Genomic DNA, 21,717 nt, shown 5'->3' with positions numbered 1-21,717 from the left:
ATATGGAAATATGTTTTGCATGACTTCATGTGTATAATTAAAATCAAATTGCTTGTCTTCTCAAGGAGGGGTGAAGAATGGGAGGGAGGGAGAGAATTTGGAGCAGAAATTTTTTTAAATCATTGCTAATTTTTTTACATGTAATTGGGAAATATTTAATGAAATAAATAAAAAATAATTTAAAAATTTTAAAGGGTTTCCTGGTCAACAGGCTGGCCTCTTCACAATGGCCCCCAGCCCCAAATCCCCTCTTGTACAAAAGAGGGAAATGGGAACTGTATTGATCAAAATGTGTCTCACCCAGTTCCATTCTCATTCCTACCTCTGCTCCTTTGCTGATGATGTGGTTCCTTTTATGAAGTACTATTCTTCATTCTAGTCCTGATGCAAATAATCCTTCCAAGACAGTTCAGTTCTCACATTCTCTAAGACTCTTCTTTGACTGTTTGCTCTCTTTGCCAAACATCTTTATCACCTGTAGCTTATAGTCTATAATTGACTTCCTGACTTGATAAAATTCTCTTGCACTCTTCCTGAATTGTTTACAGATGAGAGATGCCCCTCTCCAATTAGAGCCTAACCTCTTTGAGGACTGGAAAGCACTATACCACTCCCCAGGTCATCAACACAGTGTTTGTTGGGCTTAAGATTTGACTTGAAAATGAACAAGGATGAAAGAAAAAGAAAGAAAGAAAGAAAGAAAGAAGGAAAGAAGGAAAGAAGGAAAGAAGGAAAGAAAGAAAGAAGATAAATTCTCAGGACATTGGAAGCACTGGTAAAAATAGAGAGATTTTAAAGCCATATAATCTATAGAAAGCTAAGTAGACCATCCCAGGAACTGAAAATTCCAACCCTCTATGGTTACTATTTCTTGTCTATTTGACTGTAGTCTTCTTGAGTTTAGAATCCTAAGAGAAGGAAAGGAATGGGCACACCCTGTACTTCAGTACTTATAGATGCTAGTTACTGCCTGGTACTTGCTCCAATCAATCAATCAATCAATCAATCAATCAATCAAGCATTAATTGAGCTCCTACTACATACCAGGCACTATTGTAAGTTCTGGCATACAAAGACAAAAATGAAACTTTCCCTGACCTGAAGAAACCAGTAGAACATGCAGGGACAGGGTGTTGGGTGAGCGGGTGTACTCAGATCTGCTTTGCAGTTAGTTATAAGGTAAACGTGGCACATAGGTCATCATTACCCATATTCCCCAAAGATGAAGTTTGTATCTGGACTCTAGAACAGCCTAACCACAAAGGCATAGAGCCATGCAACATGGTCTAGTTGTCTCATGGAAAGAACACTGGATTGGCCTGTTTCCTCATCTTTCACACAATGGGGTTGACCTAGATGACCTCTCTCTTCTGTTTGTTTGTTTGTTTTTGTTTGGGGGGGGGGAAATGGGGGTTGTGACTTGCCCAGGGTCACACAGCTAGTAAGTGCCAAATGTTTGAGGTCGGATTTGAACTCAGGTCCTCCTGAATCTAGGGCCGATGCTTTATCCACTGCGCCACCTAGCTGCCCCTCTCTTCTGGTTTCACTGCCTATGATCAGATATAACAAGGAACACACACTTGTTCTCCTGGCTTTGTCATCCATGGGGTTAGTGATCAGCTGTGGGTTTGCAGAGGGGGGAAAATAGAGGGAGAGGGAAAGGGAAGAAAGGGTGAGGGAGAGGGAGAGAGAGAAGGAGAGAGAGGAAAGGGGAGGGGAGAGAGAAAGGAGAGATGGAGTGAGGGAGACAGGGAAAAGGGGGAGAGATAAGAGAGGGAGAGGGAGAAAGAGAGATAGGGATAGAAAGGAGACAGAGAGGGGAGAAAGACAGAAATAGACACACACTCACACACATACATACATACACACAGACAGAGAAAACTATCCCAAAGCTAAATGGACACCTCTAAGTATATAACTGTGAATTCCTGTGAATTCATGATTTTCCTGTTCTTTTCCCAAAGCGCTTTTGTTCCAGCAGTGCTATGAGGGACAGTTCAAGGTTATCAGAAGTGAAGGGTCAGATCCTTCCAGAGGAATAGAAGAGATAATTGAACATCACTGAGTTCTATTGATCGCAGATTTTCCTTTTCCATCCCAGCAGCCTAGTCTTACTGGCTTTCCTTTCATGCTAGTACCAGGAACTCTTTAATCTCTCTCATTTCCCCTGGATTCTCTTTTGTCATCTCTGGAGATTTGAAGCATCAGGAAACAGTGTGGAGGAGCAGCAGAGATTGATAGAGAACCTCACCACAGCTCTTCTTCCTTGGGCCATCTCTGAGGATTCTGGTTCACAGGCAGACATTGGAATAAACAGTGTCTTGATTACGGAAAACGTTTCTTCAACCTTTGTTCCTGGGCTCAAAGGGAATCTAAACTTCATTTTCTAAAAATAAGCCCCGAACTCTGACCCACAGCCAAATGAATCCTAATATGGGTACATGGACAGAAGTGGTTGCTATCACATCCTGGAAATGGCATTACCCTGGTATTTACATCCAACTCCCAGAGCCAGGAAAAAATGAAGAGAAATTTGCAGGTCAACCTTATTGCCTAGACTGTGGCTGAAAATGTTTCACTCTTCAGAGTTTAGGGTAGCTAGGATTTTTGGCAATTGAACATCAACTGTGGTTCTCAGTGGAGTGGGCAATTAAAAACAAATTGCTAAGTGATTTGTCTGAGGACTATGGTTACCCACCTTTACAAGGCACAGTGGATATGGAGTAAAGAAGACTGGAGGCCCTATGCCATCTCAGATACTCAGGATCTCAGCATCTGCTACTTATCAAGCCCTTGGCAAGTCCTAGCCTCTCTAAGCCTCAGTTTCCTCATGTGTAAATAACAGCACACACCTCACAGATTGTAAGAATCAAATGACAAGGTAGAAGAGCTACCTTGCAAACCTGAAAGCACTATATAAATGTGCACTGCACAAAGAATCTGTGATTTCATTAGCTTTGGGAGTTCTTGATGTACCAACTCTTTCTACCAAAGCAGACTGGAAAGTCTAGGATCAAGGTGGTGTCAGTCAGACAGAAATAAGCATTTATGTGCCAGAAGCTATAATAAATTCTAGGGTGTTGCCCAAAGCTTGTAGAGATTAAGTGACTTGTACTTGGTCTAATACCTAATAATGGTCAGAGGCAAGATTTAAACATAGGGTTTTTTTGTTGTTGTTGTTGTTTCCATTTTTTACTCCAAATCCAGTGTTCTATCCACTGTAGTATATATACTACCTCTCTACACCCATCATTACCCTTTCTAGTGATGCTTGTTTGAGAGGACTTAGATATAAAATAAATGGACTGAAACAATAGTCATGTTGGGACTGGATATAAAACAAGAATTAAGACCACAATAGTTCACATTCACATCCCAAGACAGACCAACCATCCTATTACTCATGTACAAGCATGCAAATGATAGCTGATAGCAACTAATAAACAAGTATTTTTTTTGGGGGGGGGGTGAGGCAATTGGGGTTAAGTGACTTGCCCAGGGTCACACAACTAGTAAGTGTCAAGTGTCTGAGGATGGGTTTGAACTCAGGTCCTCCTGACTCCAAGGCCAGTGCTCTATCCACTGCACCACCTAGCTGCCCCTCAACAAGTATTTTTTTTAAGCACCTACTATGTGCCAGGCACTGGAGATACAAAGACAAAGGATGAAACAATCCCCCAAATTAATGAAAACAGGATAGAGAAACCTTTTCACAGAAGGGGTATCTAAGCTAATCCTAGAAGGAAGATAAAACTCTGGAGAAAAGAGTACATTGCAAGCATGGAGGTTGCCTTGTATGAATGTAAAAAGGTAGGAACCCAAATGTTGAGTTCAGAGAGCAATAGTTGCAGTCCAGTCCATTTGACTACAATGTAGAGTACGTTAGGGGGAAAACTGAAATAAGGCTAGAAAGGTTGGAGACAGATGATAGAAAACCTTGAAGACCAGGCTAATGAGTTTTTATTTATTTTTATCATTATTTTAAAAAACATTTATAGGCAGTAGGGAAACACTGCAGGTTTCTGGGAAGGGGAATGACATGGTCAGATGTGTGTCTGAGGAAGTTTACTTTAGAAAGGCAGCTGTGTGAATGATGGATTGCAGAGAAAAGACCAGTTGGGGGAGGGGGGCTCTTACAGTACACCAAGTAAAGGATAATGCAGGCTTGAACTAGGATGATAATAACCTTTTGAGTGAAGAGAAGGGAATAGAAGTAAGAAATGTTAAAAGAACAGGTCTTAACCTGAGAAAGGACTACTTATTTTTTGAATATTTTTAATAACTGTATTTCAATATAATTCATTTCCTTCAAAATACAATAGGTATACCCATCAACTAGAGAATGCCTGAACAATTTGTGGTATATGGCTGTGATGGAATACTTTTGTTCTATAAGAAATGACAAGCAGAATGTTTTCAGAAAAAACCTGGAAAGACTTACATGAACTGATGCAAAGTGAAGTGAGCAGAACCAGAACAGTGTGCACAGTAATAGCAATATTGTATTAGGATCAACTGTGAATAACTTAGCTATTCTCAGCAATACAATGATCCAAGACAATTCTGAGGAATTTATGAGAGAAATGCTTTCCACCTTCAGAGAAAGAACTGATGGAGCTTGAATGCAGATTGGAGTATCTCTTTTTAAAACCTCTTTATTATTCTTGGGTTGGTTTTTTTTGGAGCGGGGGGAAGGCTGTCTGGGTTTTTTTGCAACATGGCGAATATGGAAATGTTTTGCATGACTGCACATGTACAGTCTGTCAAATTGCTGCCTTCTCAAGGAGTATGGAGGGATGGAATGGGGGGAAAGAATTTTAAACTAAAATTAAAAATTTTCTACATTTAATTGAGAAAAAAATTAAATGTAAAAAAAATCCAATTTGGTCTCTGGGATGGTTTTATTGCTTCTTGAGGAAAAACTAGCCTAGGCTAGTTCTCATGGCAGAAACCTTGGTAGATGTAGCACTTACCACAGCAATGCTGGTGAAATGGTGAAGATTTATGATAATGAAGACTGGGATGAATATGATGAAGTCAGTTTGAAACAACGTATTTTGACGTCCTCCCCATCACCACATGCCCTTTTCTAAGTGTAGGAATTCCTTAATTCCCTGTTCCTCTGGTGGATGGCTGAATAGGAACAGAATTTCTATAAATGTTAATGAAGACCAGGAAGGTGTTGTGGTGATGAAGGCCTCTAATCCCAGGTGGCCTGGAGCCTGTGGCAGAGTTTCTTTCATCTTTTTTGTTTTTTTTTGACTTTTCATTTATAATAAAAACCACAGAGTTGAGCACTTGATTATGCTTCGATTGTTTCACTTTGGTCAGTTTTATTTCCTCAACCAGGTAGTAAGATCCTTGAGGGCAGGGACCATGTTACATATTTCTTTTATACAGCCTTCATGGTGCTAAGTGTTGGGTAAGGCTTGGTATAGTTAAAAAAAAATAATGAAGCTCAGGATTTGGAATCAGAAGACCTGGATTCATATTCTGAAACTACTATTTACTACTTGTGTGACCTTAGACAAGTAACTCCCCTTCCTTGACAAATGAGGGAGCTGGAATGGATCGTTCATAAAGTAGTCAGTTGCCTCCTGGGTCCTTGAGACCCTTTCAGGGTGTTTTTGAGGTCAAAACCATGTTCATAGTAACACTGTCTTTTGCCCATTAAAATAATTCGCCCCTTTCAATCTACACATCTGTGTAAGGTTGGATTTTCTTTATATACTTCAACCAAAATAATGTATTGCAACAGATTGAATGCAGAAGCAGATATAAAAATCGAGTTGTCTTCTATTAAGCTAGATATTAAAGTTACTTGCAAAAGTATGCAAAACAACTTCATTCTCACTAAATTTTTTGTTTTGCAAGTTATTTTTCATAAAAAGTTAACATGCAATAGCATTTTAAAATGGGTTTATAAACGTTAAAATTTTATCAGTTTAAATTCTTAATGCTCTATATTTACATACATACATGTATATCCACATAAATAAAAGTTCTCAATAATTTTTGAGAAAAAAAAAAGGGGTCTTAAATAATTTTTAAGTGTAAGGAGGTCCTGAGACCAAAAAATTTGAGAACCACTCAACTGGATGATCTCCAAGGTTTCTTCCAGCTCTAAAATCCCATGATCCAATAATGTTTGATAAACTACCTCAATGAACTCAAGGGGTCAGTGCCCTGCCAATTATCTCTCTGGGTGCCAGGCATTACCTACCCATTTCCAAGTGAGTGAATTCTAAGCAATCCTCAAACATCCCCTCTTTTTTTTTTTTTTTTTGGTGAGGCAATTGGGGTTAAGTGACTTGCCCAGGGTCACACAGCTAGTGAGTGTCAAGCATCTGAGGCTGGATTTGAACTCAGGTACTCCTGAATCCCGGGCCACTGCTCTATTCACTGCACCACCTAGCTGCCCCCCCCCCCCCATTTTCTAAATCAAAGGCTTAGAGGCATTGACTTAACATTTGCTGGATAGCCTAAAAATGTTGAGGGAAAAGCAATCCAGATGCTACTACCACTGACCAATGATACTCTCCTGGTTATCATGGTGAGTCTTCTGCAGCCAGGTGTTTAGTTGCTGCAATGCAAGTGACAGAAAGATATGTGCAGGCAATCCCAGAGGTCTATGACACTGTCACCAAGGCTGAAGGAAATAAGGACACTAAATGTAACTGGAAAGAACCTACTTTGCCTCAGCTCCCCGGGGAAAGGGGCAGTTTCAGTCGATCAAGATGTAATTACTATTACCTCTCTTGAGAGAATCACTTAATCTTAAACCTCTTTCAATTTCAGGTCCTCTTTCATTTATGGAAACAAATAAATTTGGGATTTGGTTATCCGCAGAACTTTTCAGCCAGGTTAAAATACAAACAACACTATGAGAGGAATACCCGGGCACAACCTGCTTCTGACATGTGTCTGTATAACCCCGGGGCAAGTCACTTAATTGCTCAGTACCCAAGGCATTCTCTAAGAGTTGCAGAGCCATGATCTGTTCTTATTGATGGAGGGATGTTTCTAATGGTGAACTCATGATAAAATCAAAGATCTGGATGGAAAGGCAAAAATTAACACCATAAGAGCTTTCAATTTCCTGCTTCAAGAGGAAAGAAATTATATCTTCTCTGAGCATTTATTTTTGCCTTTGGATGTCTACTGGATGATGGCAGAGATAGATGGTTTTCTATGGTCCTAGATGAAAATCACACATTTTTGTGTTTATCACTGTCTCCTTTATCCCATTCTTATGAAGTTTGGGTGATTACAGAGCTGTGTAGCATCCCCTTGGGACTCCATATGTTCATACACATTCTCTCTCAGACCCTCAGAAAGGTTTATTTCTTTAAAAGTTTATTTCTGGTGAATACAAAAAAATAATTTCTGTGGCCAGATAAATAGCATACAGACACTATGACATCAGGGATGGGCCATTCCTGATTCCTTCTGGATTTGCAGCTTGATGAGGGCAAGCTGCCAAGCAAAAGCCTGTCTTATCATACACCCTGGAACAATTCCAAGTTCAAGGTTGAGCATTTAAAACATGGATGCTTGTAAAAGGAGTAAGAAGCACACTTACAACAAGAAAAAAAATCAAATTTCATTTAGAAAAAAAGAAAAACCTCTTCATAGTGTTTTTTTTAAAAGAATCAACATTAATAAAGTCCATTCCTAATGACTTATAACATATTATCTTTTATAGAGGGAGAAAGATGGAGCCAGTGAAAAGTGGGAATATTATTGGACATCAAGAACATCTTAGTCCATTAACCCAAAACTCAGTCTGTGGAGCTTTGGCCCAACCCCAGGGAGAAGACATTTAATTTACTTGCAGTATGTTTCTAAAGTAGAGGGACTTGGATACCAGTGAGAAATGGGGCTGTTGAGACTTTTGTTTATGAACTTAAAAGCAGGGAAATCTATATACCATGTGTTCATTTTCATTTTCCAAAATTCCAAAACTAGCAGTGTGTTGCCCACCTTCTTATGGAGAAGTAATGGACAGAAGGAGACATTTTTAGTCCGGGTCAATGTGGGGATTGGTTTTACGTGACTATGCTTCTTATGTTATAAGGTTTTATTTTGTTTTTAAATTTCTTCATATCTTGTAGTACTTTGTTCCTCCTTTCCCCACCTCTTCGCGTGCATTCAATAGCATGGTAGGAGAGAGGGGGGAAAAACCAGAAAACCAAATGCTTGTTAACTGAAAAACAAAACTAAAATTAAGTGGGAAAGATTACCCAGGCTGTAATCCATAATTCACAAAGCATAGTTCAGTGAAGTCCTTAGTACCTAGTTCTGTCTTTACACATGCAAATACTGCACCACAGAGAGTGAGCCCTTATAAGGAACGGCTAGCTCAGCAGTACAAATTCGAGCTGTTCATATCTTTTGCCAGAGTGGGTTTTTTTGGTTTGTGTGTTAGTTTCCAGTGTTGTCTTCTTGTTTGGGTTCTAAAAGAGTCCTCATTCTGTGAATATTACCTAAATTATATCTCTATTTTAATCTAGGAATTTGGTTTAAAGAAAGACAAGAAGTCATGACTAAGAAAGAGGTGGAAGATTTTTAACCCCACCTTTCAGTTCTATAAACTAACTACATGCATCTCCTTTGGGAGAATGATTTTGCACCTTTCCCTTTCTGTTAAGTTTAAAAATGGGCCATTGCGACACTATAGAACAGGGAGATTGTTGTTATGAGGAAGGCACAAGGCTTCTAGAGCCACGGGAGGAAAAACCACCTCTCGGATTAGAAGAGGGAGGTTGGTTATTTGCTCTGGGACATTTTGAGTTAGTGGATGTGAAGCATTTCTAAAGGCTGTGCCTGGGGGCTGCAGTCTGATGACTTCCTAATGAAGCACCTTAGTCCATGGTACCAGCTGGCAATTCTGCATATGCCCCCCCCCCTCTCTCTCTCTCTCTCTCTCTTTCTCTCTCTCTCTCACACACACACACAGGAGGGACATTTAAAAAATGTAATTGTAAATCTGATAGATCAAAGTATTACATACAACAGAACCCAAATTTTAAAAGTTTTCATAGATTTTTTGTGTTTTTTTTTCCCCATTTGTTGGTGGTGGCAGAGATTGTAAATTTGTTTTGTCCATAAACTCACCATGTGAGTATTCACAGAAAAACACTCCCAGAAAACCAATACTTGCAAATACAAGAAGCCATAAGATTTCAATTCTGCAAGTCTCATGATTTCTATGAAATGAGCATGGAAAGAAGTTAAGGGATGTGTACTTCTTAGGCTGTACCCTAAGCAGAACAGAGATCCAGGACATGCCACTGTTGGCTCATCTAGAATCCTTTCACCTTGTCACAGTTGAAATTTCAAAAAGCTACACTCAATGAGCTTCCAGTTTTCCCCCATTTTCTGCAGTCACGCCTGGTGTCACTGCTGATTAGGAGATGAGTTGGTAATAATGGTCTATGACTAAAGATAAAACACTTAGCACCTATGACTCCTGGATGCTTTAGCCCTTTGCTCAAACGGCTTTTAAGGAAATCAGATGCCTTGGGTATTCTACTGGCCAGTTTAATCTCTGCACACATATCAGTTTTGGAGCACTGGGAGATCATTTTACAAAGAGAAAGACTAGGTTGCTAGTTTCCCTGTGTTCACTGCAAAGTGACTCCCCTAAAACTTAGCAACAGTTCTTCTTAGCAGGCCTTTAGGCCCTGGGGATCCAAGTAAAGATTCTAGTTCCTAGCATAAGAAAAAAAGGCAATGACTACCATATCCCACATTTAATAGGCAATTTAACCTTATTTATATCTCTTTATTGAATTTGGACACCCTTGATTTATCATCCCCTTGATGATAAATCAGTCAGCACTGGATTTGAAATCAGCAAACCTGGATATGAGCACCTACTATCACTTACTGGCTATGTGATTTTTATCAAATAATTTCATCTCTCCCTCTTTAGGCCTTAATTTTTTATGTAAAACAAGGGGCAAGAGATTAGACTAAATGGGGGGTTTTAACTTGGGTTGTGAACTTAAAAAAATACTTTTATAATTATATTTCAATATAATAGGTTTCCTGTGGAATCCTATATATTTTATTTTATGCATTTAATAAACATTAATCTGAGAAGGGGTCTATAGGTTTCAAAATGACAAAGGGGTTCAGGACACACACACAAAAGATGGACACCCCCATATATCTCTGATCCTATGAAAAGAAATTGATTTCCTGAAACACATTTGTGTTTGGGGATATCACCCTTCAGAAAACTGAATTTTAGCTAAAGGAAGATGCTCTCTTAAAAATCTAAGAGCTGAGAACTAGCGGGAACAACTATTAAAAAATGTCCAAAGCTACTACCAAGCCACATACCATTTTATGGATAAAACAAAGTCCACATCTGATTGCCCAAAATGAGGTTACACGTGTGTGCGTGCATATGTGTGTGTGTGTGTTGTGTGTGAGCACATGCTAAATGAGGAAAAGAGCAGCTAAGGCTTCACTACATGGCATAGTAAGTATATACTGAAAACAGCATCCAGAAGGGTAACAGCAGCAGCCAACCCTGACAGAGGGGATATTTTGGCTCTACAAAAATAAACTTTGTCTTTCTTTCCCGTTCCTCACAGCTGCAAAGGGTTTTGGCTTTCTATCTATTCTTTTCTGCTCATCCCCTAATGTCAATACATCAGGAAACATCCATTGATGTCCTAGGCTCCTCTCACTAAGCTGCATGACCTGAAGAAGAGTCTTCTCCTTTGTCATCATCACATGTGGGAGGCAGGAACACAGCAAGGGGTGTGTCCCTCAAGGGGAGCCCTGGAGGGGTTCAGGGATGGGGGCAAGTTCCAGGCAGCTTCCACAAAGACCAGCTGCTACACTCCATGAGCTCTCCACCTTTTTCCTGAGATGCCACAGTTCTATCTATTCCTTGAATCTGGGGAATTGGTAAGTCCACTGCCTTCTTCTTTTTTTTTTTTGTGAGGCAGTTGGGGTTAAGTGACTTGCCCAGGGTCACACAGCTAGTAAGTGTCAAGTGTCTGAGGCTGGATTTGAACTCAGGTCCTCCTGAATCCAGGGCCAGTGTTCTATCCACTGCACCACCTAGCTGCCCCAAGTCCACTGCCTTCTTAACCCAATTCCCTGGACACATTCTCAAGTTAAAACAAAACCAAAAACAACCTGGACACTATTATCTTTAAGTTTCTACTAGTATCTAAAAAAAACTTCCCTGATATGTATAGTGCATGCAAGTCTCTTAAATAGGGGAAGTCTTCAATAGCTAAATGGTACTTGAATACTATGAGATTGCTCCTAAGTCCAATTAGCAAGGTTTCAGGAGCAAGGATGGCAAGATGAATGGGCTAGGACTGGGGTCTGCCCTCTAACTGATTCATCTGGAAAGATATTGCAATCTATAAGTGAAGCCTTTTGAAGGCTGGAAAGACCATCTTTTCCCATCCTAAGTGGACTTTCCAATCCATACCACACAGAGCCAATGATAGCAAGGAAGGAGAAGGAAATAGAGCTAACACTCTCCAGGAAAGAGGCAGAGGGTGAGAGCTTTGTCCGACTAGCAGCTTCTGGAAACCATCTCCCTCCGTAAAATTTACAAAGGACTCTGCTTGGGATAACTGGCTCATCTTACTTGTACCTTATTTAATAGTAGCATCAGAATATTCTTGGGAATTTAGGGAAAAGGTGAAGTACCTTATGAAGCACTGCACTAAAAAAAATTCCAAAAAGTAGTAGGTGAGGGGGAGTACCAGAGGACATTAAAATAACAAGGAGAAAGATCTAGAAAGTTCCAATATGACAAACTGTTTTTTACTGATGCTCAGTCAAGGAGTTGGAGCTTGTGAGTTATTTTTTCACCTCAACTTATCTAAACAATTGGATTTCTGAATCTGGAGACTCACTTCTCCTGAGAATACAGTATTTTTGATATAAAGGAAAGCCCAGGGGGTAGGAGAAGATGAATGAGGAGGCACTGAGCAATTCATCCATTCTGGATGAATGCCTCAAAGTCATCTTTAAGTAAGAGATGACTTCCTAATTACTGGACCTTAACTAGAGAATGGATGGGTGTATTTGTGTGTATGAATTTGTGCCAACCTAAGTAGTTTCAGAAGAGTAACTAAGCATGCATGTTTTATTACAGAAACTTGCTTCCCAAGGTCTGACAGGCCTCCTTTTCCTTAGCCCACTGGAGTTCTGGAGAGAAAAAACAAAAAACAAAAACAAAAACCAATATTTCACTTCCTGGGCCACAGAATATATAGTCGGTACATATCATACAAGTAGATGATAGAGAAGGGGCGAGAACAGACCCACAGATTAGTGCAATTGGGAGCAACGATTCTCCAAAAATCTGAGGTGAGTTAATTACCCAAACACAAAAGCAGGGGACACGTATCCCCCTCCTGGAGTCCACACTGTGTCCAAACCACGTCTGCCATCTTCTCTGTAGAAGAGAAGAATCATTTGCTCCATAGTGGTAGATACCTATGACATGAGCAACTTTTCCTATTCAGATTCCCCCAAAGACCCCGACAACAGGCCAGGAGGAAGGATGGACAAAATCCGAGCGTCAGAGAGTGACATAATACTGATTTTGGGGGGGGGGAGCGGGTAGGGGAGGGTAACAGTTCATAAAACGTGCGTCCTCTCCTGAGATACAGTGAACGAGGAAGGGGAAGAGCAGGGAGAAGAATGGTGGGTGGGGACGACACGATCATGCAGCTTCGGCTGTACAGATGAATGAGAGCACGCGCACACACGTTTGTCTGGGGCTCATTCTTAGCACCCGCAGGCAGTTTCCAGTAAGCCCATGGCCCATCAGGATGACATCACTTAGGTTCTCTCTCTAGTGTCCCCTTGGGCTCTCAAGCCTCAGCGCAGGAGCTTAGCCCTCATCCTCTCTCAACTCTGTGGGGAGGAACTTGTACTGCTGCTGGCGGATCTGAGCCAGCTTTTTCCTCGCTTCTTCTAGCTCCCGCTCTTTCTTCAGCATCTCCTCTTGGGCAGCGATGATCTAGAAGAAGAACAATAAGGTTTCATGGGCTTGAGGGAGACATGGACATATCCCTGCTACTTTTTCTTTACCCATTGTCTTCCTCTCTCTTTCTTGCCAAGCCGGGGGGCACAGCAGTCCTTCACAATGCTATTTAATTTTGGCTACTACTCATCATCTTCCCTGGTAACTTCTTCATTTCCCCAAGAAAGCTCAACTCAGATGGAGGGGCTTGGTACCAAGGACCTGAATTATCAGAGAAAAGATTTGATTCTGCTCCTTTATCAGTTATTTAAATATTCTACAGCCATCCCTGATAAATCTGGTGTCTTCTGGGAGGAAGGAAGGAAGGAAGGAAGGAAGGAAGGAAGGAAGGAAGGAAGGAAGGAAGGAAGGAAGGAAGGAAGGAAGGAAGGAAGGAAGGAAGGAAGGAAGGAAGGAAGGAAGGAAGGAAGGAAGGAAGGAGGAAAGGAGGGAAGGAAAGAAGGAAGGAAGGAAGGAAGTAGGAAAGGAAGGGAAGGAAACAAGGAAGAAAGGAAGGAAAGAAGGAAGGAGGGAGGGAAGGAAGGAAGGAGGGAGGGAAGGAAGGAAGGAGGGAAAGAAGGAGGTAATGAAAATAGGAAAGCATGGGCAGCTAAGTGCGCTGGATAGAGTGATGGGCCTGTAGTCAAGAAGACCTGAGTTCAAATCCGGCCGTAGACAATTATTAGCTATGTGACCCTTGGCATATCACTTCACCCTGTTTGTCTCACTTTCCTGATCCGTATATTGAGCTGGAGAAGGAAATAGCAAACTATTCTAGTATCTTTGCCAAAAAAACCCTAAATGGGGTCACAAAGAGTTGAATACGACTGGAAAAAACTAATGAACAACAACAACAACAACATGGGAAATGAAGGCTATTTGTTCTCAACAGTGAACATAGCCTAGTGGGAAAGAGCAATGGATTTGGAATCAGAAGACTTCAACTAAATTATAGCTCTGCAAGCAAAAAAAAGAAAAAATTATAGCTCCACCCACTTACTCCCAGATGATGATGCAGTACTGTGGTGTCACATATTGGCTTAGAAAACTATAAATCAACATTATTCATGTTATATTATATTTTTATTAATTTTGTTAAACATTTCCAAATTATATTTTAATCTGGTTTAGGTTGTACTAGACAGTTTTGTTGGCAGCTTGGCCCCTGCAGATTTGGAGTCTGACCCCTCTGGTAGTGGAAAAAATGCTGGACCTATATTCAGAAAGACCTGAGTTCAAATCCCATCTCTGACACTGGTTAGCTCTATCACTCTAGGCAAGACCCTTAACCTCTAAAGTCTCTTCCAGCTCTCAATCTATTATCCTAACTCATTCAAATGCCTCTGTTTTTAATTTCCTTACCTGAAAAATGAAGGGGTTGGGTTAGATGACTTCTTAGTTCTAAGACTTTGTGATACTACAAACCCTCTCCTGTAACCTCAGTAGTCATACCTCAGAGATCCAGTGACTGAAAAGGCCATCTCAATATTAAATAAATATAAGGATTTCTCTTAAGGTTGCTTAGTTTTCTACCTTCTATCTCTGACGATCAAAAAAACCCAAATTGCTATTTTTCTGCTCAGCCTTTAAACATATTTAAGATTCCCCTTAAAAAATAACCTTGGGGCAGCTAGGTGGCACAGTGGATAGAGCACCGGCCCTGGAGTCAGGAGGACCTGAGTTCAAATCCAGTCTCAGACACTTGACACTTCCTAGTTGTGTGACCCTAGGCAAGTCACTTAACCCCATTTGCCTCACCAAAATAAACAAACAAACAAACAAATAAATAAATAGCCTTTACTGGACCTGGACATCCTTCAAGCAAGCTTTCATCCTTTACCTGTCCTCTCTTTCTTAGGTAAACTTGAAAAAGCCACATACGCTCATTGCCTCTGCTTGCTCTCCTTTCACTTTTCCCCTCATCCCTCTGCAACCTGCCTTCCAACCTCATTATTCCACTGAAACTCCTTTCCAAATTTACTAACTGGATGGCATTTTCTCAGTCCTCATCCCTCCACACCCATCTGCTATGTTTGACACTGAATGTTCTCTTCTCGCCCTGGATTTTCATGACCTGACTCTCTCCTGGTTCTCTTCTTACCTATCTGTCTGTTCCTACTCAGTCTTCTTTCTTAGTTTCTTATCAATACTGTGCCCCTTAAATGTATATGGATATTGTCCAGGGTCCTATCCTATCCTCTTCTCTTACTTGGCAAACTCATCCATGGCCATGGGTTGGCTATCATCCCTATGGATGACTCACAGATCTATATTCAGACCCACTTTGTCCTCTGAGCTTCCTTACTGATTGCTGATTAGACATTTCATATGGCCCTGGCGACATCTTAAACTCAACATATGTAAAACTGAAATGAAGTCTCTCTCTTCCTAAAACCTCCCCTCTTTCAGATTTCCCTGTACCTCTTGAAGGCACCATCATCCTTCTAGCATCTGAGGCTCATTATCTCAGCGTTATCTTAGACTTTTCACTCTCCCTTCATCATACATGTCCAATCAGTTGCTGTTAAATCTTGCTCTTACAATATTTCTTCCATCTCACTCCTTTCTGTCTTTCGTAATTGCATTGTAGTTCAGGTACATATCACCTCTTGTCTAAATTATTCAATGGCCTCCTAATTGAGCACCCTATCTCAAGTATAATTTTCTACTTGAAATTTTTTCCTATCCCTCCAACTACCTTGCACCCTTTATACCAAACTACCTTCTATTTAACTACTTTGTATTTATTCTCTTTATATTTATTCAGTGTCTCAAAAGCCTTAGTGCAGTATTAAATTACTAAAGGTTTAAAGACACTCTGGGTATGTGCCTATTGTCCTTTTTTTTTTTTTTTTTTGGCAGGGCAATGAAGTGTTAGGTGACTTTCCCAGGGTCACACAGCAAGCACGTGTCAAGTGTCTGAGGCCAGATTTGAACTCAAGCCCTCCTGAATACAGGGCTGGTGTTTTATCCACTGTACCACCTGGCTGCCCCTCCATTGTCTTTACCAATTGAATATAACCTGATGATTGCAAGGATGGTTTCTTTCTTTGTACTTGTATCCCCAGCACCTAGAAGGCCCTTAATAAATGTTGATTGATTGATTGACCTTTAGCAGCCGTTGTGGGGGCCAAGGTTAGAAGGTACAGCAAATCTTAGTTCCTGAATGTTCACATACCTGAGCAATGCCGCCCACAAACTTTGTCTTCACCACCACGTCGTCATCATCAGCTTTGCCAAAGGCTGCTTTCTGTGCTGCACGAACAAGATTGTCAGATGCTCTTTTCACAGCATTTCCTGCAGCCTAGAGTGAGAGTGAAATACAAATCATATCATTAGAGGCAAAGCCATTTGGATGAGACAAAACGGACTTTCAGATAGGGTCAAACAAAGATGAAGAATTCAGACCGCTGGGAAGAGCCAGAGTGAAGTAAACAGAACTAAGAAAACAGTATGGATAAGTGGATATGGATTAGTGAAAATAATTAAACATAATGACCAACTGGTTTCAGAGAAAGGTTGAGAAAAAAAAAATGTTATGTTGCTCCCTTCATTACAAAGGTGGAGGGGGCAGCTAGGTGGCACAGTGGATAAAGTACCAGCCCTGGACTCAGGATAACCTGAGTTCAAATCCGGCCTTAGACACTTGATACTTACTGTGTGACCCTGGGCAAGTCACTTAACCCTCATTGCCCAGCCAAAACAACAACAACAACAACAAAAACAAGCAAAAAAACATTACAAAGGTGGAAGGATATGGGTGTGCAACATTGCATATAATGTCAATCAATGTCACCATGTTTCTTTTGCTGACCTACAATCCCACCCACCTCTCTGATCTCTCTGCCCCTTTCTTTTTAACTCTTTGTTTAAAGGGTTGGCTTGCTGGGTAGATGGGGAGGATATCTTTGGAACTGACTGTGATTTAAAAACAAAGAAATCAAGAAATTAAATTTTAAAAGATGAATCAAACAACTAACCCTAAATAACAAGCATTTCTTAAGTGACACATATCACAGGGTCTTAGATGGAGGGAACTTTAGAGGTCATCTAGTTCAAACTCCTCGTTTTAAAGATGAGTATCTAAGGCCAAGAAAAGTCAAGAGTTTTGCCTGTGGTCACACAGATAGCAAGTAGCAGAGCTGGGATTCGTTTTTCAAAGCATTTTTTCTTTCTTTAAAAAAAGAATAACTTGGGGCAGCTAGGTGGTGCAGTGGATAGACACCGGCCCTGGATTCAGGAGGACCTGAGTTCAAATTCGGCCTCAGACACTTGACACTTACTAGCTGTGTGACCCTGGGCAAGTCACTTAACCCCAATTGCCTCACCCCCCCCCAAGAATAATTTAAGTTTTTTTTTTTTTTTAAATTGCCTACATTTTCCTTGGTATCCTTCCCTATACCCTCATCAAAGAACCCATTCCTTATAACAAATAATATTTTTTAAAAAGAAAGAGGAAGAAGAGAAAAAAATCAGCAAAACTGATTAATGCATTAGAAAAAGTCTGAAACATATGACCTCCCACCTCTCCAAAGGAACGCTGTCTTTGGGGCTGTGTTTGTTCTTTGTATTTCTGCAATGTTCCTTTTCAACTGTTTAGTGGTTATCTTTTACATTTACATTTTATTTTATTTTAGCAAGGCAATGAGGGTTAAGTGACTTGCCCAGGGGTCACACAGCCAGTAAGTGTCAAGTGTCTGAGGCAGGACTTGAACTCAGGTCCTCCTGAATCCAAGGCCGATGCTTTATCCACTGCACCACTTAGATGCCCCTACATTTACATTTACATTTATTTATTTATTTTTAGTGAGGCAATTGGGGTTAAGTGACTTGGCCAGGGTCACACAGCTATTAAGTATTAAGTGTCTGAGGCTGGATTTGAACTCGGGTATTCCTGACTCCAGGGCCGGTGCTCTATCCACTGCGCCACCTAGCTGCCCCCTACATTTACATTTTAAAAGAATTACTATCTATATTTTTCACTTGGCTCTGTTTACTTCCCTCTAGATCAGTTCATGTAAGTTATCATATTTGTTTTTTACTGCACAGTGGCATCCCACCACATTCATGTACCACAAATTTCTTTAGCCATTCCCCAGCTGACAGAGTACTGGGCCTCAAGTCAGGAGGACCTGAGTCCAAATTTAGCCCTTGGACCCTTATTAACTGGAAGATACTTGTGTTGCTTGGTTTCCTCATCTGTAAAATGAAGATCAAATGAGATACTTATAAAGAGCTTAGCACAGTGTCTGGCACAGAGTAAATGTTAGCCACTGTTATCACCTTCATCCTCATTATCATTATCTTTGAATGAATAACTGATTAATTTATGATCTTGCATAATCCTGTGGAACAAAGTGTCATACAAACACATCAGTTGCCAAAGAAAGGTTCACCCTCCCTTCCCCCTGGCATGAGGAGCTCCTACCTGTAGTCTCCTCATGGCCTCTGAGTCCTGGTCAGCCTTCACTTTACAAGCTACAAGCAGCTGGGCCGTGGAAGCTGCAACTTGCTTAGCAGATGAGATCAGCTTTTCCTCACTGGCATGGCCCTGAACAGAGGCATTGGCGGCTTCACACAGGTTACTGGTTGCTGCTGCCACCATCCTGGCCTAGAAATTACCAAAAAAAAAAAAAAAAAGAAAGAAAGAAAGAAAAAAAAATGACCAGAAGCTCTCTAGCTTTCCTCAGAGAGTTCAGAAAGAAAATAAAGAAGGCAATGACTTACAGCAGAAATTAGTCCCTGAGACCACTGTCCGTCATCAGCAGCATTTGCGGGGATTGCGCCAACCTAAAGGGGACAAGTTAGAGATATCAAGAGAGAATGAGGGGCCGTCCCTCTTCCCTTCCCCTACCATATACCTCTGCCACCTTCTAAATCTAAAAATGAACAAACTAACTTATTATCCCACATGGCACTACTACACAGAAATAGTATTAATGTGAGAAGAGAAAGCCTTTTCTCAGACAGGGCCTCAAACACTTCATAAAAGGCTATCTGAGCAGACCCTAGCTTGTCTCCACTCAGGCCATGCAGAGCAGATGAGAACACTTCAGAATGACCTCATTTTAGTTGCCAGAGCCTGAGTTTCTCAAGAAAAGCTCAGGAACACAATTTGCTTCCTCTGACAACCTCTTTCCACTTGAAATGTGTGAACTGCAAAGTCCTTGTATTTCAAGGGATGAGGGAAATAGAAATCTCCCCTAGTTGCTGGGCATTGCAAGTGGCATGTGACTTTCTGTCAGATGTCTCAGAAAAAAAGTGGTTTATCTTACTGTTCATCAGCTCGTAGGATTCCTTGTCTTCAAGAAACTCAGGCTGTTGGGTCAGGGGAAGAAAAGCCTGAAGACAGTTTGTTTTTTGTAATGAGAGCCACAACAACATGGGAACCATAGCAAGGTTTGGGGCCTGAAGGTCAGTGACAATGGGAAAAGCTACATTTTGATTTTTTGGCTCATGTCTAAAAGTATGGAGAGGCTGGACCTCACTGCATGGTCAAAGGGGACCTCTAGGAGAAATTGCAAGTGCGATCCTGGGAGCTTTAAAGTGATTTCAGATATGAATGGCTTAGACACCAGGGGCATTGCACAGAGTTGCTATTAAGAAAAAGGGAAGCTGCATCCATATACACACATTGCTGATAATGTTTTTGTTTATTTGCTTTTTTTGTTTTGTTTTGTTTTTGGCGGGGCAATGAGGGTTAAGTGACTTGCCCAGGGTCACACAGCTAGTTAAGTGCCAAGTGTCTGAGGATGGATTAGAACTCAGGTACTCTTGAATCCAGGGCCAGTGCTTGATCCACTGCGCCACCTAGCTGTCCCTGTTTATTTGCTTTTTAATTATGATGTTATTCTTCAGTAGCTTTGAAGGGCGGGTAGGATTTGGGTAAGTGGAATTGTCCATCTAAATCACATATTTTGAGACTACGATTTTTATTATTTCCTAACTTCTCCTGTTTATCACCTGTTCACCAAATATTTATCAATCACCCGTGGTATCTGCACTGTGCTAGGTGCCATAGGCGATACAGATCCCTACCCTGAAGGGAGTTTCAAGGCAAGGTCAACACATAGGAAGCAAGGCAATAATGTGAAATAACCTATCACTGAGAGCTAAGTTGTGTGGTATAAACTAAGTGCTGGAGAAGTTCTGGTAAGAGGACTGGAGAAGTCAGGGAAAGCTCCACGCAGGTGTGCCTGGGCTTTATAGAGTGGGGAGGATTTGAATAGGTAGAACTGGGCATCTAAATTACATGTAAGTATTAAATAATATTATTAAGCTTTTTATATTTTTGGACTGGACCTGTGATTTCATTTGTACACAAAACTCCCCAAGATGACTGGCAGTTACTCTGTAAGAGACAATCTCAGAGGGCTGCCAGGTGGGACTGAGAAGGAAGTGACTTTCACAGGGTGACACAGCCAGGATATGAGCAGCAGGCCATGACCCAGGTCTTCTTGACTCCAAGGCCAGCTCTCTATCCACTATACTACCCTGCCTCTTCTATGTTGTTCTACATGGGATCCTAGCACAAGATTGGCACATTAAAGGTCATTTAATCCAACCTCCTCATTTAACAGGTGATGAAATTGAGTTTTCTAAAAAACAAAACCAACACCCTCCCCCCCAATGCCATGCAATTGAAAGAGATGACAAAATGACTAATATTCCCTTAAGCCAAACAAAGGCGAAATAAAAACTACTATTTTGTGGTGAGGCAGAATGGAATGGATAGTCCAATGGTGAATCATATCTAAGAAGCCCTCAACTTCAAACACAAAGTGGCCTTCTGATAGTTGGTACTTTCTTACTAGCTGTGTGGCCCTGAGCAAGTCACTTAACCTTGTTTGCCTTAGTTTCCACATCTGTAAAACGAGCTGGAGAAGAAAATGGCCAACTACCCAGTATCTTTGCCAAGAAAACTCCAAATGGAGTCAGGTAGATAGAAACTACAGAAAAACGAATGAAAACCAACAAACTCAGAAGAGAACTATATTGTAAAGTTGGGCACGTGTTCCATAGGATTTGAATGTTGAAGAATGACTGGCACTACTTACAAATGAGAATAGGATAAATGGCTTTTTGACTTGTACTGGCTTCCTAGCTCTGGTGCTTATACAGTCAACCACTCAGAAAGAAAAAAAAATGATTGTTTATGACTCAAATAGTCCAATGTACAACAGGAATATACATGTTTTGTCCAGGACTTGTTTCTCCATTCTAAAGGAGAATGCCTTCCTTAATAAGGAGCAGATGGAAGGCCTGGAAGCTAAATACTCAATTAGGTTTGTCAGGTTTATATAAACACAGTTTTCGGCCAACCGGGATCCGGAGCTGGCAGCTCAATGAGTAAAGATGTAATGTGCAGCTACTTCGAATCTTCTCCCAGATCACTCAGGCCCTCTCTCCAGATGCTTTTCAATTCCTCCCTTTTCTACCACTTGCCCACGTTGGGCTCACTCACCTTTCCCTGGGCCACTAGCTCTCTCTGGGCTGCGGATGCTGACTTGACGAGGGCACTCGTGGCTGCTGCAATGGATTTGGCTGCTTCTAAGATCTGCTCTTCAAAATCCAGAGTCTCATCTGCTTGCTATAATTAAAAGAGAACATTGTTATATGTAATTCATACGCATGAGGGGGCTGTTCCTGACAACCTGGACCATGCTGTCTCTTCCGTTACTGGTTTTTATTGTTTGAAAACT

The 21,717-nt window shown here is 41.0% G+C and overlaps 1 protein-coding gene across 3 annotated transcripts in view; it reads right to left on the bottom strand.

The window, feature by feature from the left end:
• Positions 1-4,028: 4,028 nt before the first annotated feature.
• Positions 4,029-21,717, bottom strand: part of TLN2 (talin 2) — a 604,144-nt gene continuing 586,455 nt past the window's right edge. For all 3 annotated transcript variants that reach the window (XM_043982393.1, XM_043982391.1, XM_043982392.1), the window contains 5 exons: positions 21,480-21,605; positions 18,743-18,805; positions 18,444-18,626; positions 16,194-16,319; positions 4,029-13,012 (listed from right to left, as the gene is read on the bottom strand). In XM_043982393.1, the coding sequence (XP_043838328.1) occupies positions 12,884-13,012; positions 16,194-16,319; positions 18,444-18,626; positions 18,743-18,805; positions 21,480-21,605 (627 nt within the window). In that variant the 3' untranslated portion in view covers positions 4,029-12,883. The remainder of the gene's footprint in view (positions 13,013-16,193; positions 16,320-18,443; positions 18,627-18,742; positions 18,806-21,479; positions 21,606-21,717) is intronic.

This window comes from Dromiciops gliroides, chromosome 2 (genome assembly GCF_019393635.1).
Source record: "Dromiciops gliroides isolate mDroGli1 chromosome 2, mDroGli1.pri, whole genome shotgun sequence".
Classification (NCBI taxonomy): domain Eukaryota; kingdom Metazoa; phylum Chordata; class Mammalia; order Microbiotheria; family Microbiotheriidae; genus Dromiciops; species Dromiciops gliroides.
This window is presented reverse-complemented; position numbering and strand designations above follow the sequence as displayed.